Raw genomic sequence first — 23,736 nt, 5'->3', positions numbered from 1 at the left:
CATAGAAAAAGCTCGCGTATTGAACATCTGATTTGACATTATTAATAGCTTATTTCTGAAGCAAAATTAACTCACCAATGTAAAAACATTATTTTTTAATTTTTTTTTTAGTGTTATGCTTCACTAACAAGTAAGGACAAGTATTACAAATCCAGGGAAATAAATATATCTTGTTTTCCTCCATAGTCATAGCCTAGTCTTGGACAGTGTGCGTCAGAGGGCAATTCAATAATGGCACAATATTCCACACTGTCACCATCATCATCCCTCTTTGCTTTAGTAGACTGTGCTAGGTGGCCTTTAAATTCCTACTTTCAAGAGGCGACTCAAGTAACTGCTTAACAAAAAGGACATGTTCTGCACTGCATTGAACAGAATCGTCAGCTTACAGGAGCGCGTCTAATCACACAAGCTGTTCATGTTGTGTCACAGTAAAATGCAGAAATGCAAATACGGAAAAAAGGGCACGAGTTTTCTGGGAATTCTTTCCTTTCACACGGGAATTTTAGGGTCCTATTTTGACAAACACATTCTGTGGAGTTATACACAATCATATAAACAATTTTCTTTTCAGATGCATCTAATCAAAGGAAGTATTGTGTCGGGGCTGTCCTCCATTTCACCTCACATTCACTTCCTCCTGTTTTACTCATAGTGAACGCAACCCTAAGAAAGAACTGCAGAAAAGTCCTCTGTCTCATCCTCCTCTCTTCCTCCCCCCTCTCTCTGCTCCTGTCCCTCCCCGACCACAGGATTCATATTCATCCCTCAATAACATTTAATTAGTAATGCCAAATTCATTAACCTGTACTGCTGTTACGCTGGCCTCAGCCATAAATTAGCTTAATGTGAGCAGACGTATTGCAGCTGTAATAAGGGACATAAAACTCAAAGAGAAACACATACTGTTCCTCCGTAGTCATGGATCATTATAACTCAGCAGTGTTTTAGAGCATTCCTTTTCAGAGTAGCAGCTCTTTAGCAGCTCTTAACTATAAGCCCATCAAACATTTTTCTTTTTTGTACGCCGAAGAAATTTGTTTTAATGCTGATTGAAATATAAAAAAAAATATTGTGGAAATGCATCACTCACGACAGGCAGTATTTTTCATCACCACTTCTCACCTCAACATTTTCAGTGCTGTAACTTAGATACATATAATGTCATTGAGTGTTTTAAGGGCATTGAAAAATCGAAAAGAATCTGAAAAAATGTTGTTGAGTGCAAGTCAAGAGCGCATTGGTTAAATATTAAGGCTTTTTTTAAGATTCTTGTAAGAGTTCGTGTTGCTTCAAGTTGCCAGAAACTGATGCAGAATTGGCTGTATGAGTAAAAGAGATGCAAGAGACAATTCCAACAGCTTCTGACAGTTCCGTCTAATTGGTCCAACTCTTTGGCATCTTGTTTGTGTTTATTTAATCAGCTGAGGGAATGTGTACATTTTGGCTGTGGGGCATGTTCCCCACTTTATCACGAGGAGATATGTTACTAGCAGCCTTTTCTGTCAATCTTGTTTTCTTTTAACATCTTTAAAATGTACAAACGTAAGGTTTTGTTTCTTGGGCAGACAAACAGATTCAGGAAACAAGCGGCTATTGTAAAAACCTCGGATGACCTTCACTGTCCTAGGATTACACGTTGACCTTCCTGCTCCTCTATCCCCCAGTGATCTCGCCTAACAACTCGCACCAAAGAGCCTATTAGGCCTGGATCCCACTTTGTTGTTAAAAAGGGTCTTGTCCTTTCAGAACACTCACTTCCTCGCTTTCTGTTTTTTCAAGCATAGGTGGTGGAGGAACACAAGTTCATTGTTCCCTCGCAGATGGAAGTTGGAGTTACCAGGGTAACAGCTCTAATCCTCCCTTTTTTTTACCACTTTTTTCATATTAACAGCCTATCGAGTGCTACCTTTTAAGTCAGAGGCAAGAGCGCTCACTCGCTTTAAATTAGGTATGATTCTGTTTGCCAGGAGACAGCATGATGAGCTAATCGAAATTTACGAAATAATGACGTACTGCAAGCAGCTACTTCTTTCTCCTGAGGCCTGCTCCAAGAATAACAATAATGAGGCCATTATCGAGGATTGCACTTTAAAACGCTGCCCTGCCACCAAAACAGAGCACATAATTGTTCTGGTGTTTTCCATACAATCAACAACCCATTGTTGATGACTTGAGAACTAAGAGAGCAAAGAATGGGTGCCATAATGATTGGTCTGTGCTGTCATGAAGATCCTGTACAAAGTGTCCACTGAGGAAGGACCTCGATAGACTACTGATTTGCTTGTAAGGGCTCTGGATGAAGACAACTGTCTGGCTTTGTTAAAAAAAAAATGTCCTTTCTGCTTTTTGTCTGTCTTGCCGCTCAAATAGCCCCCAAGCCGCATTAGAGAAGAACCATTCATATGGTGAAAGGCTGGGAGTCACACAGGCTCATGTGAAGGGGCCGCATAGTTGCTGGAAAGAATGGCCATTTATATAACCTCCCCGCAGTCAGAGAAAATATAACTGATCTCTTGCAGAAGATCATAAAAGGTATCACTTTATACTAACCATCATGCATAAATGGTAAATTAAACTTTAATAATAGTTATTTTACTGTTTATAAAAATTCAGTAATGTTTATACATTCTTTATAAACCATTTATTAAGCAATTATAAATATCAGGTACAATTTTATAAATATCAGTTGCAATTTTATGGCCATCCACATATTTAAAGATGCACTACACAGTATTTATTAACCCTTAACAAAGTATTATAAACATCGGCTGCAACTTTATAATGGCCAGCCAAATAATGTTTACAGCTGCACTACACAGTATTTATTAAACATTTATAAAGTATTACAAACATAAGTTGTAACTTTATCATCACCATTCATATAATGTTTATAGATGCACCACACAGTATTCGTTAATTATTTACAAAGTATTATAAACATAGGTCACAACTTTATAATGGTCATCCAAATAATATTTATGAACACAACCTCATCCCTAACTCATCAAATACATTTCAAACTCTGACTCTGTAGGAATCCCATCAGTTTTGCACACACAGGGATCCGTGATTAAGTTAGTAATCATAAATATGCAATGTCCAGGTAGACTTTCAAAATACAGGCACAGAATCTACTTTGGTGGGTTTAGAAAAAGATCGCGCTTTGGATTAAAATAAGTACATTACTTATGCAAATTCGTGTATGTAATGTAACGTACATGAGTTGCCTAACATAACGTATGTGAGCTACGTACGGTAGGTATTAAAATCATCAGTTGTAGCTTTAGCCATTGAAATAATTTTTATAGACAGTATACAAACTGATTATTAACCATTAACAGTGTTAACTAATCATTTTATATTACAGACTCATGATAAAATCAAGATAAAATATAGCATTAGTAATAATTAATGAAAATAATTAGTTATTTCATAGTTTGTTAACAGTAAAATAACTATTATCTAAGGTTTAATTAACTATCAATTTATCATGTATTAATGATGGTTGTTATAAAGTGTTATTGTCTCTCCTGATATATATATTTAAAAAGTCAATACATTTCACTAGTCATGTATGTCAGTTGATCTTTATCTAACATGTCAAGATGACTCAATTAGATAATGGCTTATCTATGCTCAAAAACTAACTGCATTACAAATGAAGCCCGGCCATACAGGAATGAAAACATCCCAGAGAGAAGATTATGATAAATCGAGGATGAAAATAAAATATTTTGTCAAAAAGTTCCACATCTAAACTTAGCGGGTGAGAGCTCAGCAGGTTTGTACAAACACGGTGCTGCACCTATTAGCTGTGCTCCATTGTGAAGGAGTGAGAGAGAGACAGAGCTCGAGGGCAGGAAAATGCTAAGTGGGCCCCTTAGCCTAGTCAACCTTCAGTGGGTTTCATTTATCTTCATCTTGTTAGACTAAATTAATTAACAATCTCAATGTTACACACTTTCTCCTTTCATTACATCAAATAATGGCAGAAATGTAGGGGGAGGTCCTGCCCACTGGGAGTAGACAGAGACTGAAGACGTCTCTCTCTCTCTCTCTCTCTCTCTCTCTCTCTCTGTTCACATCTCTGTGTTCTGTCTCTCTTCCTTCCCCTTTCTCTCTCACACTCACTCTCATTTTCTCAGTCGCTTTGACTACACAAACAAAAACCTGTTAAACGTCTTCCATAAACATATAAAAAATTGATCTGAAATGGAAAACGCATCCTCTGTTAGACAAAGAGAGAAACTGTGAGGCTCACAATAACATAAGCATGAATAGTTGTCTATTAAAGACACTGTGCACATTGTATACTGTAGTTCAGAGAACTTTTGTGTTTTAGTTGCGGTGGCATTATTTTTATGAGGCAGTACAAAGGCTTTGACTTGTACATAAAAGAGTTTGATGTATTTTTCATGATGGGCATGTATCAGGTGCCATTAGGAAGCACTTTTAAGACTGACTGTACATACAGTATGACTCAAACCTATACTCGTGACTCATTACAATAATGAAAGGTCCATCCGGTGTGCTACCCAGATATGACATACAGTATAAAAAGTCAATAACATCTGCACGTTGGAGCAGAAATGCATGAGCATGCTCAGAAAGGCCTCTTTGACCTAATTTAGTTGCTTGGGAAAGGATACTGGGATTCTTCACTGGAGGAATGTCCAACTGCCACATCCATCCACCCCTGCTTCTATCCTTTCCTCCCATTTCACCCCTACCCCCACTCCAACAGCCCACTCCAGGACAGGACACAAGTCTTATCCAAGTAAAAGGGCTAACCCTGAAGCAAAGCCTGCCTTTAATCTTGGCCTGATTGTTGAGGCCTCCAATCTCCAGCTAGTGTGCGTGATATCTTCCTACTGGCTCCTCTCCTTTAATTAAAACAGACACTGACAGAAGGATGTGGATTAGCAACGCAATAATGTGTTTACTTAGAATAATCGCAGTGTTTTCTCACAGCTATGAGAACAAAAGGGAAATGGTTGAGACAGAGCCAAGGTCATAGGTCATGTTTCTTTTTTCCCTTTTCTTTGCAGATGTGGGATTCGGATGTCTTGGTGAATTTAAGATATGTTTCTGTCAGACCTCTCTTCTACACCGCCCTACTGCAACATACAGCGTACAGTACATCTTTAGTACGGTTAGTTATCCGCCAAACTAGTTTTGACAGGTGCTGAGAGTTAAACGATGCCTTCCACTTTGAACCATTACTCCAAAAAACAAAAAAAGCGGAAATGAGCATAGGCAGTGCGCTCTCAAAAATGTAACACGCTGTATGCCTGAATAACTTCTGTCAAACCAAAGCAGATTTACCACACCGAATAGATTGGTGCCATGTGATAAAAGATAAAACAGATACTGTACGTATGCATTACATATTTTGTTTACTGCAGCAAACTCTAAGTATATCAAGCATTTATGAATATAGTTCTTTCAATTTGTTTAAAAGAAAAAGTCATAGTTACATAAACGCCGGACTCGATCTTATTATTAATATTTTTTATTCTAAAGATAAATAAAGTAAATTTAAATGCATCAGAGATTTTCCTATTGAATTCCTGAAGGACATTTCGACTAGCGAGAGTAATGGTATCAAATTGTCCTTTCTTTTTAAAATACCCCCAACAGTTCTGAGAGAAAAAAAATGCTGTTAATTTAATCAAATAAGTGACCTTTTGAAAAAGAAATCAAAGAGGATTCATTAGCTTTAGTAAAGTTTGGCTGACAGCAGCTTTGAAAGGCAGATGCTGCTGCTGTGGCTTCTAATGAGCCAACCCTAATTAGGGAGCAACACTGGAGCCTAGAGAAGGTGGTTGACTAGGAAAGGAGCCAATGGTAAATACACTCTCTTATTTACTTCCTCTGTGTGTAATGACAGCACAAATTTTTAATTAGAATCACAGGAAGGGTAAAGACAAAAAATGTAAATCTTTATGGTAGGTTGAATACAAACACAGAACACAACAGGAAACAACAGTACATCACAAAACAGCGGCTGCCTCGCCCCAACATCCCTGATTAGGGTGGTTAGTGGTTAGGGAGGGCAGATGGGGAGAGTGGTCAGACAAAAGCATGCAGTGTAAAGACACAGAAAGCCCGATCTGCAGGTCCTTTAAGCCATGAAAGGGAGAGGAAGGAAGGGGAAAAAAAGGGGGAAAGCTCATCTACATGTGTCCCTTAGGTTGTTGATGTGTGCTTTCAGTCTGACTGGAGGCTGTCAGGGTGAGCATGCCAGTCAGCCACACACTACATGAACACAATCATAACACACAGCTTGGGTAAATATGTCAGAATCCACGTTTGACATTGTTCAAATATACAGACAACATACGCACACACAGGGACAAAGTCTAAAGCTAACAATGTGTCAGAAAGCTTAACCCCTGTTAGCCCGCTGTACCACCCCCTGCCCGACCTGTGATCCTAAATGGCAACAACGGAAATGAAACTAACCTCAGTAAAAAGCTGCTACGAAGAAAGCCCTCCATGTCAGCGTGTGGGGGTTCTGGCAGGAGAAATCACAGAGAACCATTTTCACTATGAAACGAGTGATAATCAAGAAGAAGAACAAGGAGGAAGGAGGGAAAGAAAGAAAGAGAAATAGAAAGAAAAACACATAGAGCATACATCTTCCTCCTATAATAAGGCATGTCTTTAATTAAAGCAGAAATATGGCTACGAACCCATCCTCTCTTTTTATGAACTGACATCATTAATTATACCTTTTTCCATCGAGGGAGTGGATTTGCATACAACATCGGTTTGCACTGAGAGCCTGATGATATGTTTGCATCAAATAAACTCTGCCTACTCATCTCCATACAGTCTTTTTCCACAGCTGTGTGCAGATATATACATGTACATCCAGCACTGTGACCACACATCCCAGAGCAGCTCCAGTCTGCTCGGAGTAGCCAACGGTGGTCCAGCTGCAGCCCATGTGTGGCGAGGGTGCTGCGGCTTCTGGGAGCCCAGCCGCAAGGGACCCAAGCTGGGACTCCCAGCGTCAATGAGGCAAAAGGATGTGGTCATGATGTCACCACTTGTAGGGGTCGTTCAGAAGCCTTAGCCACAGAATACTGGAGACACATGGCTAAAAATGACTTACAACAGGTTTCCATTAGCCTATGTTATTGGTCTGTATGATATACACTTTTATTGTGTTAGGATTGGTAGAAAATTGATTAGGACTTCCATGTGCTTTGTTTTAAGTGGTAAGAATGAGCAACGATTCCAGAAAACAGATTTGTGAGTGGTTGAAATTTAAACGTTTCTCAGATCTCACAACTAGCCTCATAAAGATACTCAGCCACTGAAATATGGCAAAGATATCTCGCAGAAATATTTTCAACATCATAACAAGTCATTTAACTTCAACATTCATCACTCCACTGTTATTTTATTCAATTTTGTAACTTTAAAATTCAGCAGCTTTTATGTAAGTTTGCAGGTCAAAATGTCTGTTGCGAAAATCACTTTTTTAATGGAAAGAAAAAAAGGTTTTACTTAATTTTATAGTACAATAATTAGATAAGACTTTCTTAGAGGGTACTTTGGGAGTCATTATATTAGAACTGCACTGCAAACTAAAGTGAAATCACATATCCACTGCTTCCACATTAAAAAACAATATGTGAACCAGATCTACCAAGTAAAGGTAAAAATTATATTGGTAGACGAATATTTTGTCTATGGGTGAGAGTGGGTAACGATACACTTTAGTATACAGTACAGTTTGGTTGTATTGTGTCCCTAAATGGACTGGTTGCAAAGCAATTTTTGCAACCATTTTGACTTGTTAGAGCAGAAAAAAACACAGGTAGACTTAATAACAGTAATTACGGCTCAGTTAAGTTCATTAAGTTCGAGTAACAGTGTCAGTGAACCAGCATGTACAATAGAAGTGGAATGCAACAGTCATTAATACACCTGTGAGTTCTCTGGTATGACACGTCAAACTGTCTGTTGTGCAACTAGTCCATTATTATCTAAAAAAAAAAAAAAAGTCTAATAAGGGTCTAAGAGTACACACTTTAGTTTACAGTACAGTTCTGTTGTAACGTGTCCCTAATTACCCTCTAATGAAGTCCAATGAAGGATCTAATACTATCTAATAAAAAACATATTATTTCAAACTTTTGTGAAATTTGTACAACTTGTTAGGTCTTATTCATGCACTGTAAAATTAAGTGCGACTGAAAAATTCCGAACTTCTTCTTCCCTCATGCACATCATCATGAATTACACAAAATACAACAGAAAATGACATCTCAGCCCTCAAGCACCTTAAGTTTTAGTGACATGGGTGTAATTTGGCATTTTCTCCCCGTGCTCTTGTTGCTTCTGAGACAAAGCCTCTGAGAGAATGGAAAGAATGAGCCGGGCCCAAGGACAGTGTGCCTTTCAGTCTGGCCAGCACTTAGCGAGGCAGTGGATCCACAAGGCCCAGAGGGCTCAGCCGAGACTTTTCTCACAATAAGGTGTCTGGGGAGGCGGGAGTGGCATAGCTAGGGGCGCTGCAGCTCTGCTCTTTTCTCCACTCAGCTGGGCCCAGAGCACATAATACCATCACCACGGCACAGCACACCGAGCCAGTGACAACGTGAGAAAACAACCGTCAAACAGTGCAGAGCAGATCAAGCGTGTCTCCTCACTTCTCTGAGTGCAAAAAGCACACATACTCTGAAGCAGGCACACACAAACTAAAACAATTACCAACACATATGTGAATTTGCTCTGAACTTAGAGCACATGCAAACAAATTCTAGCACACATTTGCATACTGCAAACCTTCAGATCAGATCACATCAGAAATCAGGAAGAGGAATAGAAACAGTAGTGACTTTGATGCTGAAACAGATGTACAGAGCGCTTTTTTTTAATTATCTGAATGTGTGTCTATTTATTTTACTGGCGCTTGAATCCCTCTGCAAGCTTGCTAAAGCAGTTAGGTAGCAGGAGAGAAAATGAAATAGATTAGGCTCTACTCAGTTTCTATCTTTATCTTTGGTCCTCTTCCATAACTCTTGTTCTTTCACTCTATGTGTGCTTGTGTTTCCTCAGCTGTGCCTGCTGTCTGCAGTCCCATTGTGGTCAGAAACAACTGAACTTAGCCTATGGAAGCAAAGGTGCGGTTTGGAGCGCAAATGACCGAACTCAGGAAAAAGTGACTGAGCCACATTGTATTTGCTCTTCTCCGAACACAAAAAACAAGTATGTCTTTAAATTAAAGCTAGGCCGCAATTCAAGGGCAGGCTTTTTGGTGAAGGAGAGGCAGGGAGGATAGACATCACTAAGTTGGCCTGGACCAGTCCGAGCAGCACGGCAGCCCTTTCGAAGAATGAGCCTCTGCCAAAAGCTGCCTCTGCCTAACCAAATCTCCCACCATCTGCAACAAATGTGCTCTATTAAAGCAGTACCATATGGACAACAAGCTAGCTATTAACACGGCTTCAGCACATCCCCTTAACCTAGCCCAGATTTCAAACTTCCAGTCAAATTGACTGCTGATTTAATGCACCGCCAGCAGCCATGTGGGTCTTGGCACGAGACGGCACTCTCAGCCTTCAGTCATTAACAGGCTCACGTAGAGCGCGGCACACAGCGAGACACAGAAGTTAGCTACACAGATCCTAGCAGTAACTACATCCCAGGTTACTTGGTGTATCCCTTAACCAAACCCATATGAGAAAGAGTAGCAATATCCAAAGAGTCTGCGCTGATCCAGGAACTCCAACCTTCTCGAGACAGTAAACCAGGGCTCAAAACACTCTATTGTAGCAAGTGGAAACAAGCTTATGAAGCAGATGTACCCACAGAGCTGCTGCAGTGGCAGCCTAAGTGGTGGCTTATGTCTCAGTTCTTCCACAGTGATGGAGAGTGCATTTGCTCCCTCTGCATGGATCCAAAATGGCAGTGATTAACCCTGCAGGGTGTGGAGGGGGGCGCACTTTAATCCCTGTGGGCCGGGCGGCCATGTTGACGCCTCTCCCCTCTCTGAGTCATGGGGGGACACACCCACCGTTCACAAAGCTGTGCTCTCTTCTCCTCGACCATGACGCCACGGCTATGAGCCCTCTGTTCTACAACCCAGAGACAACACACACACACACACTCACACTCACAAAATCAATTACAGTACTACAGTTTGAACCCGACTCCAAAGTTCAGTGAATTTTGTTTGTTTAGTTTTTCTCCGCCTGTCTCAGCTGCTTCAGATACTGTACATAATTAGAGTGGAAACACATTTCTTCGCCCAGAAGCCTGAATGTATATGAAGCTGTGGACTAACAGAGACAGAAGACCTGGCAAAGGTGTTTTTATTTTACATTTTGATTTGAACCCTGTAATTATTAACCAGTTTTATTCTCCATGATAATAATATGTCTGTCTGTACAGATCAGACCAGTGAAAGCTCAGTTTTAAATTAGAGTCTTATTAATTAAGCAATTCAAATAATTATTCCAAAATTTCAATTACAATTCCACCATTGTTATGGTCATCTAGCTAACATTAGCTTAGCTCAGTGTTTCTGCTGGTCACAGTTATTCATGGTAGTTAGCATTTCACACTGTGAAGAATACAGGAGGACATGACAAGAATCAGAAATATTAAAATCCATTTATTTCTTTTATGTTTTTAACCCTTGAACGTGGAACATAAGAACATTGTTCAACAGCATCTCCGCCAGGCCTGTCCCTATGCAAATTGAAGTGATAAGCTAAAGACTGCCTGATGACAGTCTAATTAAATAAGCCTTTCAGTGCTCTCAGTGGAGCGGTGGGATGTGTGAAAAGGTACTGTTGGTTCGAGAGGAGGGAGATCCAGAGAGGGAAGAAAAGCTGTTCAAGCAATCCCAACATCCCAGCAGACAGCTTTACGCCAACTCAACACCCAGTCACATGAAATATGGTGATACCTGGTCCAGCACATGTGTCCACACACGCACACTGACATATGCATTTACACCTACAATGTAGTGCACATACATGCACACACACAGACACACCTAATGTTACCTTTACTAATAGCAATATTGTCCCATTGCCTCCCTCCCATCACCCCCGAACCTACACAATCCGTACATACACATATGCTTGCACACACACACACACACACACACACACACACACACGCATACACCTCAGTCAGAGCTGCCAGATGAGTAGTGAATTAATTTGTGTGAGCCACTCCAACATTAAGAAGGTGTGTTGAAAGGTGTCTGCTCATGTTTCAAATTAAACGCGCTGCTGGTCAGCATTAGCACCTCGCCACCCGTCGGCAACTGACACTTAGGGGGCTGGGGGGGGGTGGGAGGAAGGAGGGGAGCCCATCCGCTGTTCACACTGGAATAATTAGAACATGTCAGGAAGAATTAATTTCCTCATTTTTCAAAAGGATACACAGAAATTACCATGTTATTATATGACAGGGTCCCTGGGAGGATTGGATTAAATTTGATTTCTTGCGCAGCCCACACAACAAATTAAAGTCATAAATAAGATGGAAAGAAGCGGGGCACAGAGCATATGTTTATGGCAATGAGTGAAGCCAAGGGACCAGAAACAACTATCTTCATTTCATTTTATTTAAATCAGGCCGACACCGTGTGTCTGAATGACAGCACTTGCTAATGGGTCGAGATTAGAGGCTCCTTGATATTAACACAGAGATCAAACAATTTCAGCTAAAAAGTGGTGGAATGTACAGCGTGTACACTACTAGATGAGCCCATCCTGCACAGAATGACCAGCTATCACTTAATCTAAGTCTTAACGACAAAACATTCTGAACTTGAATACTCAATTTGAATATTCAGCTTTTCTTTTAGTTATCACACATGCCACAGACAGTGTTCAGAGTGTAATGCTCATTAGTCTGTTTGAGAGTTGTAGGTAGCAGAGTAGCAACATTTCAACCTGTCCAAGTCAGTCAAATCCCATTCATTTTGGAGTCAACAGTCACCAGAAAGTTAATGGCTGAATTTGGCAACAAACATCACAAAAAAACGACTTTAGAACCAGTGGAATTTGCAGTCTAACTCAAAGTGTTTAGCTTTGTATCGGTGTTAAAACCAGATTATCCTTCATGTTCAGAGGTGGCCGTAGTACACAATTCTTACCTCAAGTAGAAGCACAGACACTTGACTGACTGATAAAAGTAGAAGTAGACTGATTTCATTTCTTTACTCAAGTAGTGACAAAAGCACACACTGACTACTCAAGCTATAAAAGTAAAAAGTTGCCCTCTGAAGGACATTTCTACCATCGGTTCCTTGGCAAATCTAACTGGACTTCTCCTTTCCGTTTTATCTTGTTACGTTTTTTCATAGTTTTTGTCTTGTTACGTCTGTCATGTGTGGTCTTCACTGATGGACACGCTGAGGAATTGTCTGTTCTACGAGCTACTGTTCTTCTATTAAGGCTAAAGTCAGTCTTGATGTCAGGAGGGCGTCACGCAATGATGCAAAATAAAAATAATAAATAATTCCCCTCAAAGGCATTGAAACTAAAGCAACAAACCTGTTTTGAAAATTTAAGGGGTAGAAAGTGCAGATTTTTGTGGTAAAATGTTGGGATTAAAAGTAAAATAAATTCTATGCAAAAACCTCTATTTAAGATAAAAGTACCAGTAAAGAAAAAAAACAAAGAGTAATAAAAAACAATAAAATTAAACTGTCTGTTTAAAATGAGATACTTCCCAATTTAAAGAACCTATTCAGCTAACAACACAATGCTGGGCACTATGTCTCTTCTTGGGGCTGCGATTAGACTTGTTAGATTACTGGTACAATTTAATACTGACTTGCCTGGGAAGAGTTTTTCAACTCTTTCAAGACGGGCCGTCATTAGAGTCTAGCACTCCCCTGGGCACCACAAACTTTAAATAATTTGCGAATCAATTAACTGGCTACTCTCAACGCAACAGGGATTTCACACTCCAGGGTCGTGGTGCATTATCAGTTGGAGACGATTCATGGCGTTTTGGGAGAAAAGTTCATGGTTGAAATCATTAATTCATTTTACCGGACTTTTAGTTATGCATTACTTTCCACAGCTGGGGTAGCAAGAAGATTAATGGCATGTTCTTTGGTCCTGCTGTATAAAGCTACTGGGTGAAACTCTGTCCTACACTACAAGGGAACATACCTTGAGAAGCAGGACAGCAGCCAAGTCCATATTAGGTTTTTATTCTTGTGAGAATGAAATAAAGTCCATCAAACCTTCAAATAATAATAATAATAATAATAATAAACTCCAGGGTTATGTCCTTTTCATGTGATTAAATATGGACCATACTTAATCACCATCTGTAAAGAGAGCCCAGACAACACCCTCCTAATCAGATTGCCAACATGCATATTTTAGTTTAAGCACTTGAAAATGAGGTCATTCATGAGTAATACAGACAGCGAGATATTAATTGAATGCAGAGTTTAGGACGATGGATAAAGTTCAGGAGGGTTTTCCACATTCCTGACAGGTAATGGCATGTGCAACAATTAGTTTTCGCAAATTCTCACTGGGATGCTCTGATGTAATTGAGGCTGATGAAATTAAAATCTTTGTTAGGCGGTCTTTGTCAAGCGGTCTCTGTTTAGCAACACGTTGACCATAATCACCACAGGGTCAGTGGACTGAAGAGGCCCATTTGATAAATAATAGATGAAGAATAACCATTCAGAGGTTATTCATTTTCATTTTATGGTGAAGTGCTGTTTATTTAATTTCTGACAAAATGGCTCCCCCGCATCCTCCCGTCGAGTGGTACCATCGATAGTGGGCTGAGAGCCGTGAGACCATGTGGCTGTGCTTATTAGATAAATGGCACATGCTAACAAAGAGAGTATATGGCCTGTTCTGATGGTCTAACATATCCTCAGGTGTTTCCAAATGAGATTGCATGAGTGTAATTAAATATGCTCTATGAACGCTCCAGACGCAAACTAAATTACTGTCATCCTGTCATGTTTGAGATTAATTAAGCCTTTAGGTCAAAGGATCAAGATTTTGGATTGTATGATGATCCAGTGTCTCAGAAGAGTTGAATGGCAATGAGTGCTAGCGCAGTAGGCCTTCATGCGGTATTTTCTCTTAGAATAACTTCTTACAGGTGTTAGGTTACGTAATAACAACAATTAACTCTTTAATATTGAGTCTTTATTATCCAAACTCCAAGGGTCAGTTTATTGTTGAAGAGGAGGATGGGTTTTTTTTTTCTTTTTTTTTCAATTTTACATTTTGAGAATTAAGCCAAAATGTCAAGAATAAAGTCAAACTGTGAAACATAAATTCTTTCCCCCTATGCCTGGCCCTACTACTCTTCTGTGGTTTAGTTATTACCTGAGGGGGGGGGTTAGCTGGACCAGCAGGGAGTATTAGACACAACACAGGTAGATTATTCATATCCAGTTAAGTATTTGAAGTTTTTGTTTAATATTTTCAAACAAGCATTAGGCTCATCTAGTCACATTGTTTCTTGCTACGTAAAAATGTTTTTCCATACTGTAGATTGGCTAGTTTTAAAATGATGCAGTCAATACTTAAACCTGCAGAGGGCAATTTGAACATGCACAAAGCAAAACATATTGCTTTGCTCTTTTCTGCTTTGTATCTCTCCAGTAAGCCCATCCTTCCAAGTGAAGCACCAAACATGTAACTGTGACTAACTAGCAAACTACTGTCTGTTCTACTCAACTAGTCATGTCTGACTCAGAGGTAAGAAAGGCTCGAAGAAAACCAAAATACATAGAACCCGGATGACTCTTGCTTGTACAGAGTCACTGCGAACAAAGGGCAGGCGTAGACAGACACACATTTTTAAAGGACTCTGCAATTAAATATTGTTAGTGGCACATAATGGTCGACATTAGTTATTTCCAAAATTATAATGAAATAATACCAAGCCTCATTCACCAACCATTATTAAGAAGAAATTTCTTCTTAAATCCCACTTAGTCAAAGATTCTGGTGTTCACCAGTGCTTTCTTATGTGGGATTTGTTCTTAGATAGAACAGAATGTAAGAACACTCAGAGCACACCTAGGCACATTTTAGTACTGACATGTTTGTGCAAAATAATTTGTTTTTGCATTTTCTTCAATTCCACAGTTGCATAATATCAGTTTATTTTACATAATTTAATTATTTATACTAATTATTTCCAATATTTTACAAAATATTATAGTCTTCAAATAAAAATTTGACTTCACTGCATGGTTATTTATAGCTTACAGTTAATCTCAAGAAAGAAATGTCACAAACCAAACAGGTTTCAGTGCATATTTTATATATATTTTCCTTCATGTATTCATTTTTTAAGTGTGTCGGAGATCTCGGCCAGTGTCAAGACTATCTGTGTAAGTCTCTGTAGTTGTCTGGACAGCGTCTGAGATCAGACATGGGTCAGTTAAATGGGACCTGGTGGTAAATAATTGATAAAAATAGAACCTTTGTAGTGACCTTTTGGGGGGTTTAAATTATGCAATGTTTAGTCTATACAATACAAACAACTGTTTTAATATTATCTAATCACTTTAGTAAGACTTTTTAAACATGGAAGAAGAGAACGTTTCACTAAAATAATCAGCTGCTTTTAGATTTTACACGTATGTTTTCCTCAGATGTTTATAAATGTGTCAGCATGTTTCATGGTTTTACAGCTTTTAGATAAAATGCAACATCAAATTGTGTTAATTCTGAAAAAATAAACAGCTTACTTTCTGATTCTGGGATGGTCTAGGAGATAAAACCACTGACTACGCTCCACCATTTTTAGATTTTGTTTGGGAAATTCTTGATTTCTCTCTCAACTTGTCTCTGTGTGTGTGCTTTCTGTGTGTGTTTGTGTGTATGTGTGTGTGTGCTTTCTGTGTGTGTGTGTGTGTGTGTGTGTGTGTGTGTGCACAACAACTGGCACTTGGCACTGAGGACAGTGGCATTCATGATTCTAAGAACACAGGTACTAACAATTCTGCGATTTAAGAACACCTTTGTGAATCTGAGTTAAACTTTTCTTAGGACCTTTCTGAAGAAAAAATTGGAAAAAACATACAAAGACATTGGTGAATGAGACCCTACATCTACTGCAGCTATGCAGTTAAAACTAGGCACTTTCTAACTGATTTGCAGTAAATGATGTTACCTTTCTTAGGTTGCTATGGATTCTAGTGCAAAGAAAGAGCATTATACTTAATTGCGCACATGTCATAAACAAAACAAAAAAACCCAACATATGATGAATGTGACACGTCGTCTGTGAGGTTCTCCATCATCAGTGTGTGTAGTGATATCTTTTATTAACATTTATGCAGTGCTTTAATAACTCTGTCTGATTAATCTATTTATGTTCATCAGTTGGGTCCCCTCTACATGACTGACTGTCATACTACAATAAATTTTACAAGTTCAAGCCATTCACAACAAACTCAACAAAACTAACATGCAGCAGCAGAGAGAGCTCGCTGGCAGACAGGTGTGTGTTCATCTGAGCACGTGACGTGGAATGGCATGATTAAACAATGGTAAATGGCCATGAACTTTGAATTCAAGGAGACATTTCCCCAGCTGTTATTGAAGAGCTTCTCAGCACATTAATATGACTCCCATGATATCGGCAACTGACATTTGGAAGAAAAGAATAATATGAACTAAGTTCCTCACCTTTATTTGCTCAATATCTAAGATACACTTTTATTAGAAAACCTGCACGAGCAGCAGCTGAGCAAAGATTGTTCAAGTAATATTTGTATTGATGCCGAAGGCACTGTAGTATTCTCTATTCTGTTTTTTAAAGCAAAATGCTGCATTTCATAGCAACTGTCTCACTGAATTGCTTTAAAATTTGACACTTACAGTATACTCTTTTAAATCGACATATTTTGGTATATGACCTGGGTTAAATATAGATCTGATATTGCTTTGATTTGCTATTGATACTTAAACATTTTTCTTAATGAGACCAACTAAAGTTTAAATTTATTCCAAACTATTTCAGCTTGATTGAAGGCGTATTCTGATTACCGACATTCAAGGTTTCACATATTTGACCTGAGTCACCTGTGAAAGATTTTTCTCCAAAGGTTGGTGTGTATTTTCTCTAGTCTAGGAAAGAGTGGTTTTTTTTGTCTTAGGCTTGCAATAGTCATTAAGGTACTTACAATTAATGAATGGTAGAAAGCATGATTTGACCTCAAAATTGCAACTCCCCCACAAGAAGAAAGGAGGGATTGTAGCATGTGAGGACCAATAGAGTGTGAAAAAAAGAGAAAGAAAAAATGAATCTTGACTCACCACGACACAATACTGATTCAAAGCAAAATGCAAGAAAAATAAGTTGGAGGATCTAATGTTTATAAAGGTCTGCCAGTAACTTTGTGGCTATATAAGTGTCTAATTGTGCATACATTGTGCGCCTATCCAATTGTCCACCTCATTTGACGCAGGTGTTCAGTGTGGGTGAAAGACAGCAGGGGTGTATGACACATGTGGCACGACAGAAAAAGCTGAAGAGGCAAATTGATACTTACAAAAACTGAAAGACTCAATCCCCAGCTTCCAGCGATCACTGGTCGGTCGATTTTGAATTCATGTAAAAACCTGAAATGCAAGCAAAAAGAAGAAAGAAAGAATGCTTTTGTAAATGTGTCCTTGTAGGCAACCTCATACAATTGTTATATAACAACTGTGTAACACTGTAAGAAAATCATACAGCAATTCAGTGAAAACAACTCATCTTTTCTCATTAACTAAACGTAAATACACGTGTATATAATATAATAAGTTTATAATATAAATATATGTCTCATTCATTATTTTCCCACACAAAGTTACTATGAGTAATCCATTAGCCAGTTGAAAAGAGGAAAAAGGAGGATTTTTGTTAGATAATTTTGTTTTTGACTTAATATTTTGGGGGTATTCCAGTGGAGACACTACTGCATTTGTCCACAGGAACTTCCAAAACGAACACATTATGAGACTTCCTTTTAGTAGCTTTAATTGACAGTAAAAAATTTTGTATTTATTTGCAGAGCTTTCAGTGTTTTTACCCGAACTGATGAGTTGAATGACTGTACTATATAGAGTTCAATGAACTCATTAAATTAAGTTTCAAAAGAAAGATGATCAACATATTAGTAAACTTCCCAGCATGCATTGTTTGGTAGTGTAACTCTCCTTATCTTGGTTGCTTTTATTCACACAGTAATAAAAACACTGCAAACCATGTCAAGTTTATTTTTTTAGAATTCTTACAAAATTACCTCAACTGTCCTTCTCAGATTTAGTTAACTTAAAATTTTAAGGCAGCCCAGGCACTTTTTCTTAAGTTGAAACAAATATATATATATATTTTTTTTACAGTGAATAAATATCTTGCATTTGATTGAAACTCCACAAAAATACAAAATTTTAATACTGTTATTAAATAGTTTCAATAGCTTTTATATGATTAAAAGAAGAAAAAAAAGAAAGAAAGAAAGACCAGAATTTGGAACATGGTTAAAATCAACAAGAGTGTTAGATAACTGTATTTACCCACATGGGAACAAATAGAGACAGAGCTAGAGGAAGAGAATTGGGGCCATAGCGACTGTTGGCTGAGGGTCAGAGTCTCCACAGCTGAGCTACTGTAAGACAGCTTTGTTAGTGTCTGACCTCCAGTCCTCACAGCTGCCTGTCACCAATGGGAATCCATCCTAGACAATGTTTGAAATCCACTTCTCTGCTACCTCATTAATCTGTCTTCCAGTCGACGGATTCTACTAATAAACAGCTTTCATATAAAGCGGTTGTTTTATTTAATTTTGCTTTCTTTTCTTCAAGCGCTGCCTTGCTAATGATTTATTTAGGGGCCATGCTCGGCTAGTTTCAGCATGTCTTGTTGAAGTGCTGCAACTCAAGAGCTTTGTTAGAGAAAATACCCAGGAAACTCCAGTACAGTGCGAGTGCGTACAGTTTTCGGCATCATCTAAGCCAAATTCCACCAACAGTTAAGAGGTAATGACAGCAGAGAGGAAACAATCCACTGATCAGACCATCTAGCTTGAGGGATAAAAGTGCTGTAAGCCCATTCATGTTCATTTTCTCACATTATCTTGCATTTCACAATAAGCCAAGATCTCATTACCAGCTGATTTATACAATTAGTCCGCCTCAGCACTGCCAATTAAACAAGGCCAAGGGTTTTTTAAGGTCACGCTTAACTGATCTGTCACTAATTTGCGCTACAGCACCTCAGTCTCCCATTGCCGGGGCCAATAAGCCACCAACAACAAGAAGACCAGATAAATGCACTGACTACCACTGCATTGTTGTCAGAGCGCAGCGCAGAGTCTGCTACGTGGGAGGCTGCAGGGTTAACAGAACGAGCCAGATAAAGGCAAGAGTTGCAGACAGGTCTGAATGTGGTAGCCTTGAGGCTGGAGGTGACAATGGGGGAGAGGGGACCCAGGTGACCCCAGCTAAATGGAAAGCTGTTACATGAATAGCACCTCTGAGTTTAAAGTCTACTCCTCCTAACACACACTATTTTCACTGTTCTGAACTATGCTCCAGCCATGCAACCACCCACTCCTGTATTCACACACACACATACACACACGATTAACTTATATTAGTAGCTATTCAGTGTACACAACAATCCCTGCCTGCCTGCTGGATAAACCACATATTACATGGATGGTAATTCAATAAACCCATCTTTGTCAAACAGCTGACTATAGGCTTAATTCCTAAATGAGAGCTCTTATAATTATAGAGAGTAGGCATTAACAAACCTTTGAATTCATAATATGACGTTAATTGAGAACAATGAGGTAAATAATAAATGTATTCCTTATTTGTTGGTTATTTAAGTTAATTATTTGTCTGAAGGAAGAAAAAAACAAAAGAATTTATAATTGCAAATAATGAGCGAACCCAAATGATATTATAATGAAGCAAATGCAGTAATCCCTGTGGTGTAATATGACTCAGTGTGAACCAGCCTATTGTAGCTGCATGTAGCAGCTTTTCTCCTGCTGTGAATTAGACCTACAGGCAGGAAACATAAAACAGGCACTCCCCACTTCTAATTAGAGGATCAGGGACTTATTAAACCCTATTCCAGTCTAGCCTAAATTCAACTTGTTAGTTTACTGGGGGGGTTTTTTGTAAAGAAATTGTCCACACACTTAACCAATATATTTTCTATTAAATTCAGAGGTAAATTTGGACCCATTAAACCACAATTGAAGAGCCATTTTTCTGTTAAAATAATTTCCCTTCACTGGAAATCCTGAAGGTTTAGCTCTCAGATACCAAAAGAAAAAAAAATCCAAACAGACTGATGGAGCGGACATCAAAGGAGCAGGGACAGAGAGCTCACAGCCACCTGTGGCATTTCTGTCAAAGAGTGGCCTTTTCTCTAGCTTTGGCTGGTCATGGCTACCTCACACATACATGCACACACAGACTCACAAGTCACAAAGGAAATACAGCAAAATGCAAACACACGCACTCACTCAAGTTGCCACAAAAGCTTTCATATGCAACGAAGCAGAGTTGAAAATTATAGCATCATTTTCAGTGCTGAAATTTGTCAGGGAATACACACACAAACAAGACACGCGCACACACACACACACACACACACACACACACACACACACACACACACACACACACTCCCCCTTAGTGTTTCTGTAGCTAGACACACAAACTGATCTGAAACCGTTAAGTAAAAAGGAGAAACAGTGGCTGAAACAAAACCAAACCTGTAATCAGTGATCACTGATTTCTGTGTATGCATTTCAAAATCTTTTTACATCATGACCTTGTCCAAAACTCTAAGAATATTGTAAAAACAGACAAAAATAAATTTAAATATTAATGTAAAAATGTTTATTTTTTGTTTGTTTAACTGCCCTTAAAACCATCATACTTTATATTAGCAATATTACCAGAAGAAGTAGAAGATAACAAACACTCCTAACTGCTGAGAAGACTATAACAATGTCATGTCTAAGGCTGAATGGAAAACATAACTGCAAGTTTACAATTAAAACCAGATGTAATCCTCAGTAAGTCGTCCTCAACAACTTCATATTTTTTCAATTGATGCGAACTAAGTGACAGTGTAACAACTCATGTGGGTTTCTTTTCTCCTTAAATAAATATGAATAGCATATGGGTTTTTTTTTTTGTTGTTGTTGTGTATTTACCCTTTTTCTCAACACAAAAGTCATTCATCCTTACTTCTGGGCATAGGTGTAGATTTCAGGGGTTTGGCGGGAACAGGCCCCTGTCATTGTCTCCCCCAATAAAAACATGAAAGACTTTTATTTTGATGAGCCACTTTCCTGGGAGCCTCACTGCATTATATTCCATTATATTTTGTAGCATCACTTCCGCCTATATTTCATTTTTCTTTACATAAATAAGGACATTCCAACTATAAGTTGATGCAGAAAAGACATAAGCACTTTTTAAAGAAATTACAGCAAATGAGGTGTTTGATGCTCAAAATTTCCTTTGGGGGGGGGCGACCCCTGCTTAATATGTTTCCTCCCAAAGTCGAAACAAAACCAATGCCTTTTCTTATGGGAATGATCAACACTGAGAGAATGCTTAATTTCACTGACTGGCTGATATTTATGCCTGTGTTGCGTCTCTGAGCATGTAACTGTACTGTACGATTGCACTTGTTAAAAAAGAAGAGTCGAAAAGAAAATCCAGAGTTTGTCCTGTATTTTTTTTTTTTTTTTGCACATTTAGACACACACACATATGCAATTTGTCTGGGCACAACATTCATTTCAAATCCCACATATTTGCAATGATACGAAGGGTATAAAACAAAATTAACCAACTCACTTGTACTAAAACCTCCCACATAGAAACTGCTTTTCTATCTTTATATTACGCATCAAACGATACTGTAATAGCTGCTGGTGTTACCAGTCGAGCTTGTACAGTATGAGAAGGAAAACAGTTTTATTGTTACAGCCCAGAATGATTCACTTTCAAATCAACTGAACCTTCAAATTCCAGACATGTGTTCATGTACGGTGTGGGCTATGCTTGATTTAATTTTCCCTGCCCATAACAGAGAGTTGTGTTTCTCAACCATCATGTGACAGTGGCTCAGTATCAATAGACAACATCACCACAACTGTATATTGCACAGGGGAACGCAACCACTAAACAGCTGTCCCGACCAGATTCAGGTTTTATGTTTCATGCACTCTGTGTTGCATTAAAACTACTGTTTAAATTGCATGTATGTGGCTGCCTGCCTGTAAATGTACATTTCACCTTGTGTAGTTCTGTGTGGATATGCATGAGGCAAGCCCAAACTTGTACTTCAACTTCTGTTTGGAATTCATCCAGATCTGCAACATGTTAAAAAAAAAAAATATCCTCCCAATCCTCCGTTCCAAATCCTCACTCTCTCCTGCGTCCAAACACGCTAAAGTAGGAATTCTGCCGAGTTAGTTATTTTGACAATAGAGGTAATCTATGCCATCAGCAGGCTGCTCCCTACCTGGATGCTGTGTGGTTATCTCTGCAGAAGCAGCAGCCACACAGTCAGTCAGTCAGGCTGGGGACTGCCTGCGTGGGGGACTTTGGGATGCAATAAGGTGGGGCTATAACAGTGGTCCCAGGGGAAATAGGGAAATGGGAGGAAGGATTGGGGGGGTGCAGCGTGGAGCGCAAAGAAGGGGTGAAGCAACATTCTGGCACAGAAGTGTCTGATATAGTAATTGAACTTGTGATTGTCTGTTAAATATGTAACCTCTGTCACTAAGGGTCTTTCTCACATTAAAACAATAATATTTCATTCTTGTGCTCCACGGATGGACCCATCCAAGTTGAGAAGTTGTTTTTCCAACTTCAGTGTATTCATGAGATTTTAAATTGTAATGTGGAAATAACACTGGATACTCCATCAGTGCGTTCCCTCAAACCACTAAAGTATTGCTTTACCTGACCTGTTATGAGGATTAATGCTAATGGATAACTTTTCTAACTAGTCTAGGTCACTCAGTGTGGACAGTAGCTAACTTTACAACCCAATACCATATTACAAATGACATGTTAGCAAAAGAAATCATGCAAAAAAAGTTATTAATCAAACATGCAGTCTTGTCCACCATGTTTCTGTGCATATGACGCACAGACAACAACTCGACAAGTTGTGTGCATTTGCATGCATTTTCCCAATTGGGAACAAATTTTTTGAAGTGCTGTGGGATCATGGAAGTTGTTCATTGTTAAACAACAGCCATGAAATGAACATGAGAATATGAGCTAGCAACTAGCTGCTAGTAGCACCATTATGTTGAATTAATCACATTTCTCTTGATTTGACAATTGTTTGAAACATTTGGTATAACTCAGTAAAATATGTAACATAGGTCGAGCGTTTTTAGACATTTTAATGCAGAAAGGTTACATATTATTGCTTTAAAAATCCAGTTCCACAAAGTCAGTCCTCTGTGCAGTAACATTAGGTGTGAAATATGAAATGACAGCCTCCATGCAGTAAGTAATCACCTTAGCTGGAAATGAGAGGACATTGCTGGCTAGAAAACAGCTAGTGTTCAGGTAGCCTTTGGACTTTTAGATAATTTTATAGATATTTTTAAATAGGTAGTATTTGTTAGCTGAGATTTATTGACTTCCTACTGGTGAGATACACGTTGGACAGAACAAAAAATAAAAATCCAGTGCTGTGTTG

General features: G+C 38.8%; 1 protein-coding gene across 5 annotated transcripts in view; it reads right to left on the bottom strand.

Annotated features, from left to right (window-relative positions):
* The window catches only part of sox6 (SRY-box transcription factor 6), a 172,872-nt gene that overhangs the window by 129,677 nt on the left and 19,459 nt on the right, over positions 1-23,736 (bottom strand). For 4 of the 5 annotated variants that reach the window (XM_084716580.1, XM_084716603.1, XM_084716587.1 and 1 more), the window contains exons 2-3: positions 17,543-17,612; positions 6,469-6,520 (exon numbers count right to left, since the gene is read on the bottom strand). In XM_084716580.1, coding sequence (XP_084572706.1) covers positions 6,469-6,503 — 35 coding nt within the window. In that variant the 5' untranslated portion in view covers positions 6,504-6,520; positions 17,543-17,612. The remainder of the gene's footprint in view (positions 1-6,468; positions 6,521-17,542; positions 17,613-23,736) is intronic. The other variant, XM_084716595.1, reaches the window with a different exon arrangement.

This window comes from Lutjanus erythropterus, chromosome 1, assembly GCF_056507025.1.
Source record: "Lutjanus erythropterus isolate fLutEry1 chromosome 1, fLutEry1.hap2, whole genome shotgun sequence".
Classification (NCBI taxonomy): domain Eukaryota; kingdom Metazoa; phylum Chordata; class Actinopteri; order Lutjaniformes; family Lutjanidae; genus Lutjanus; species Lutjanus erythropterus.
The sequence above is the reverse complement of the archived record's forward strand: the minus strand, read 5'-3'. Positions and strand labels throughout refer to the sequence as shown.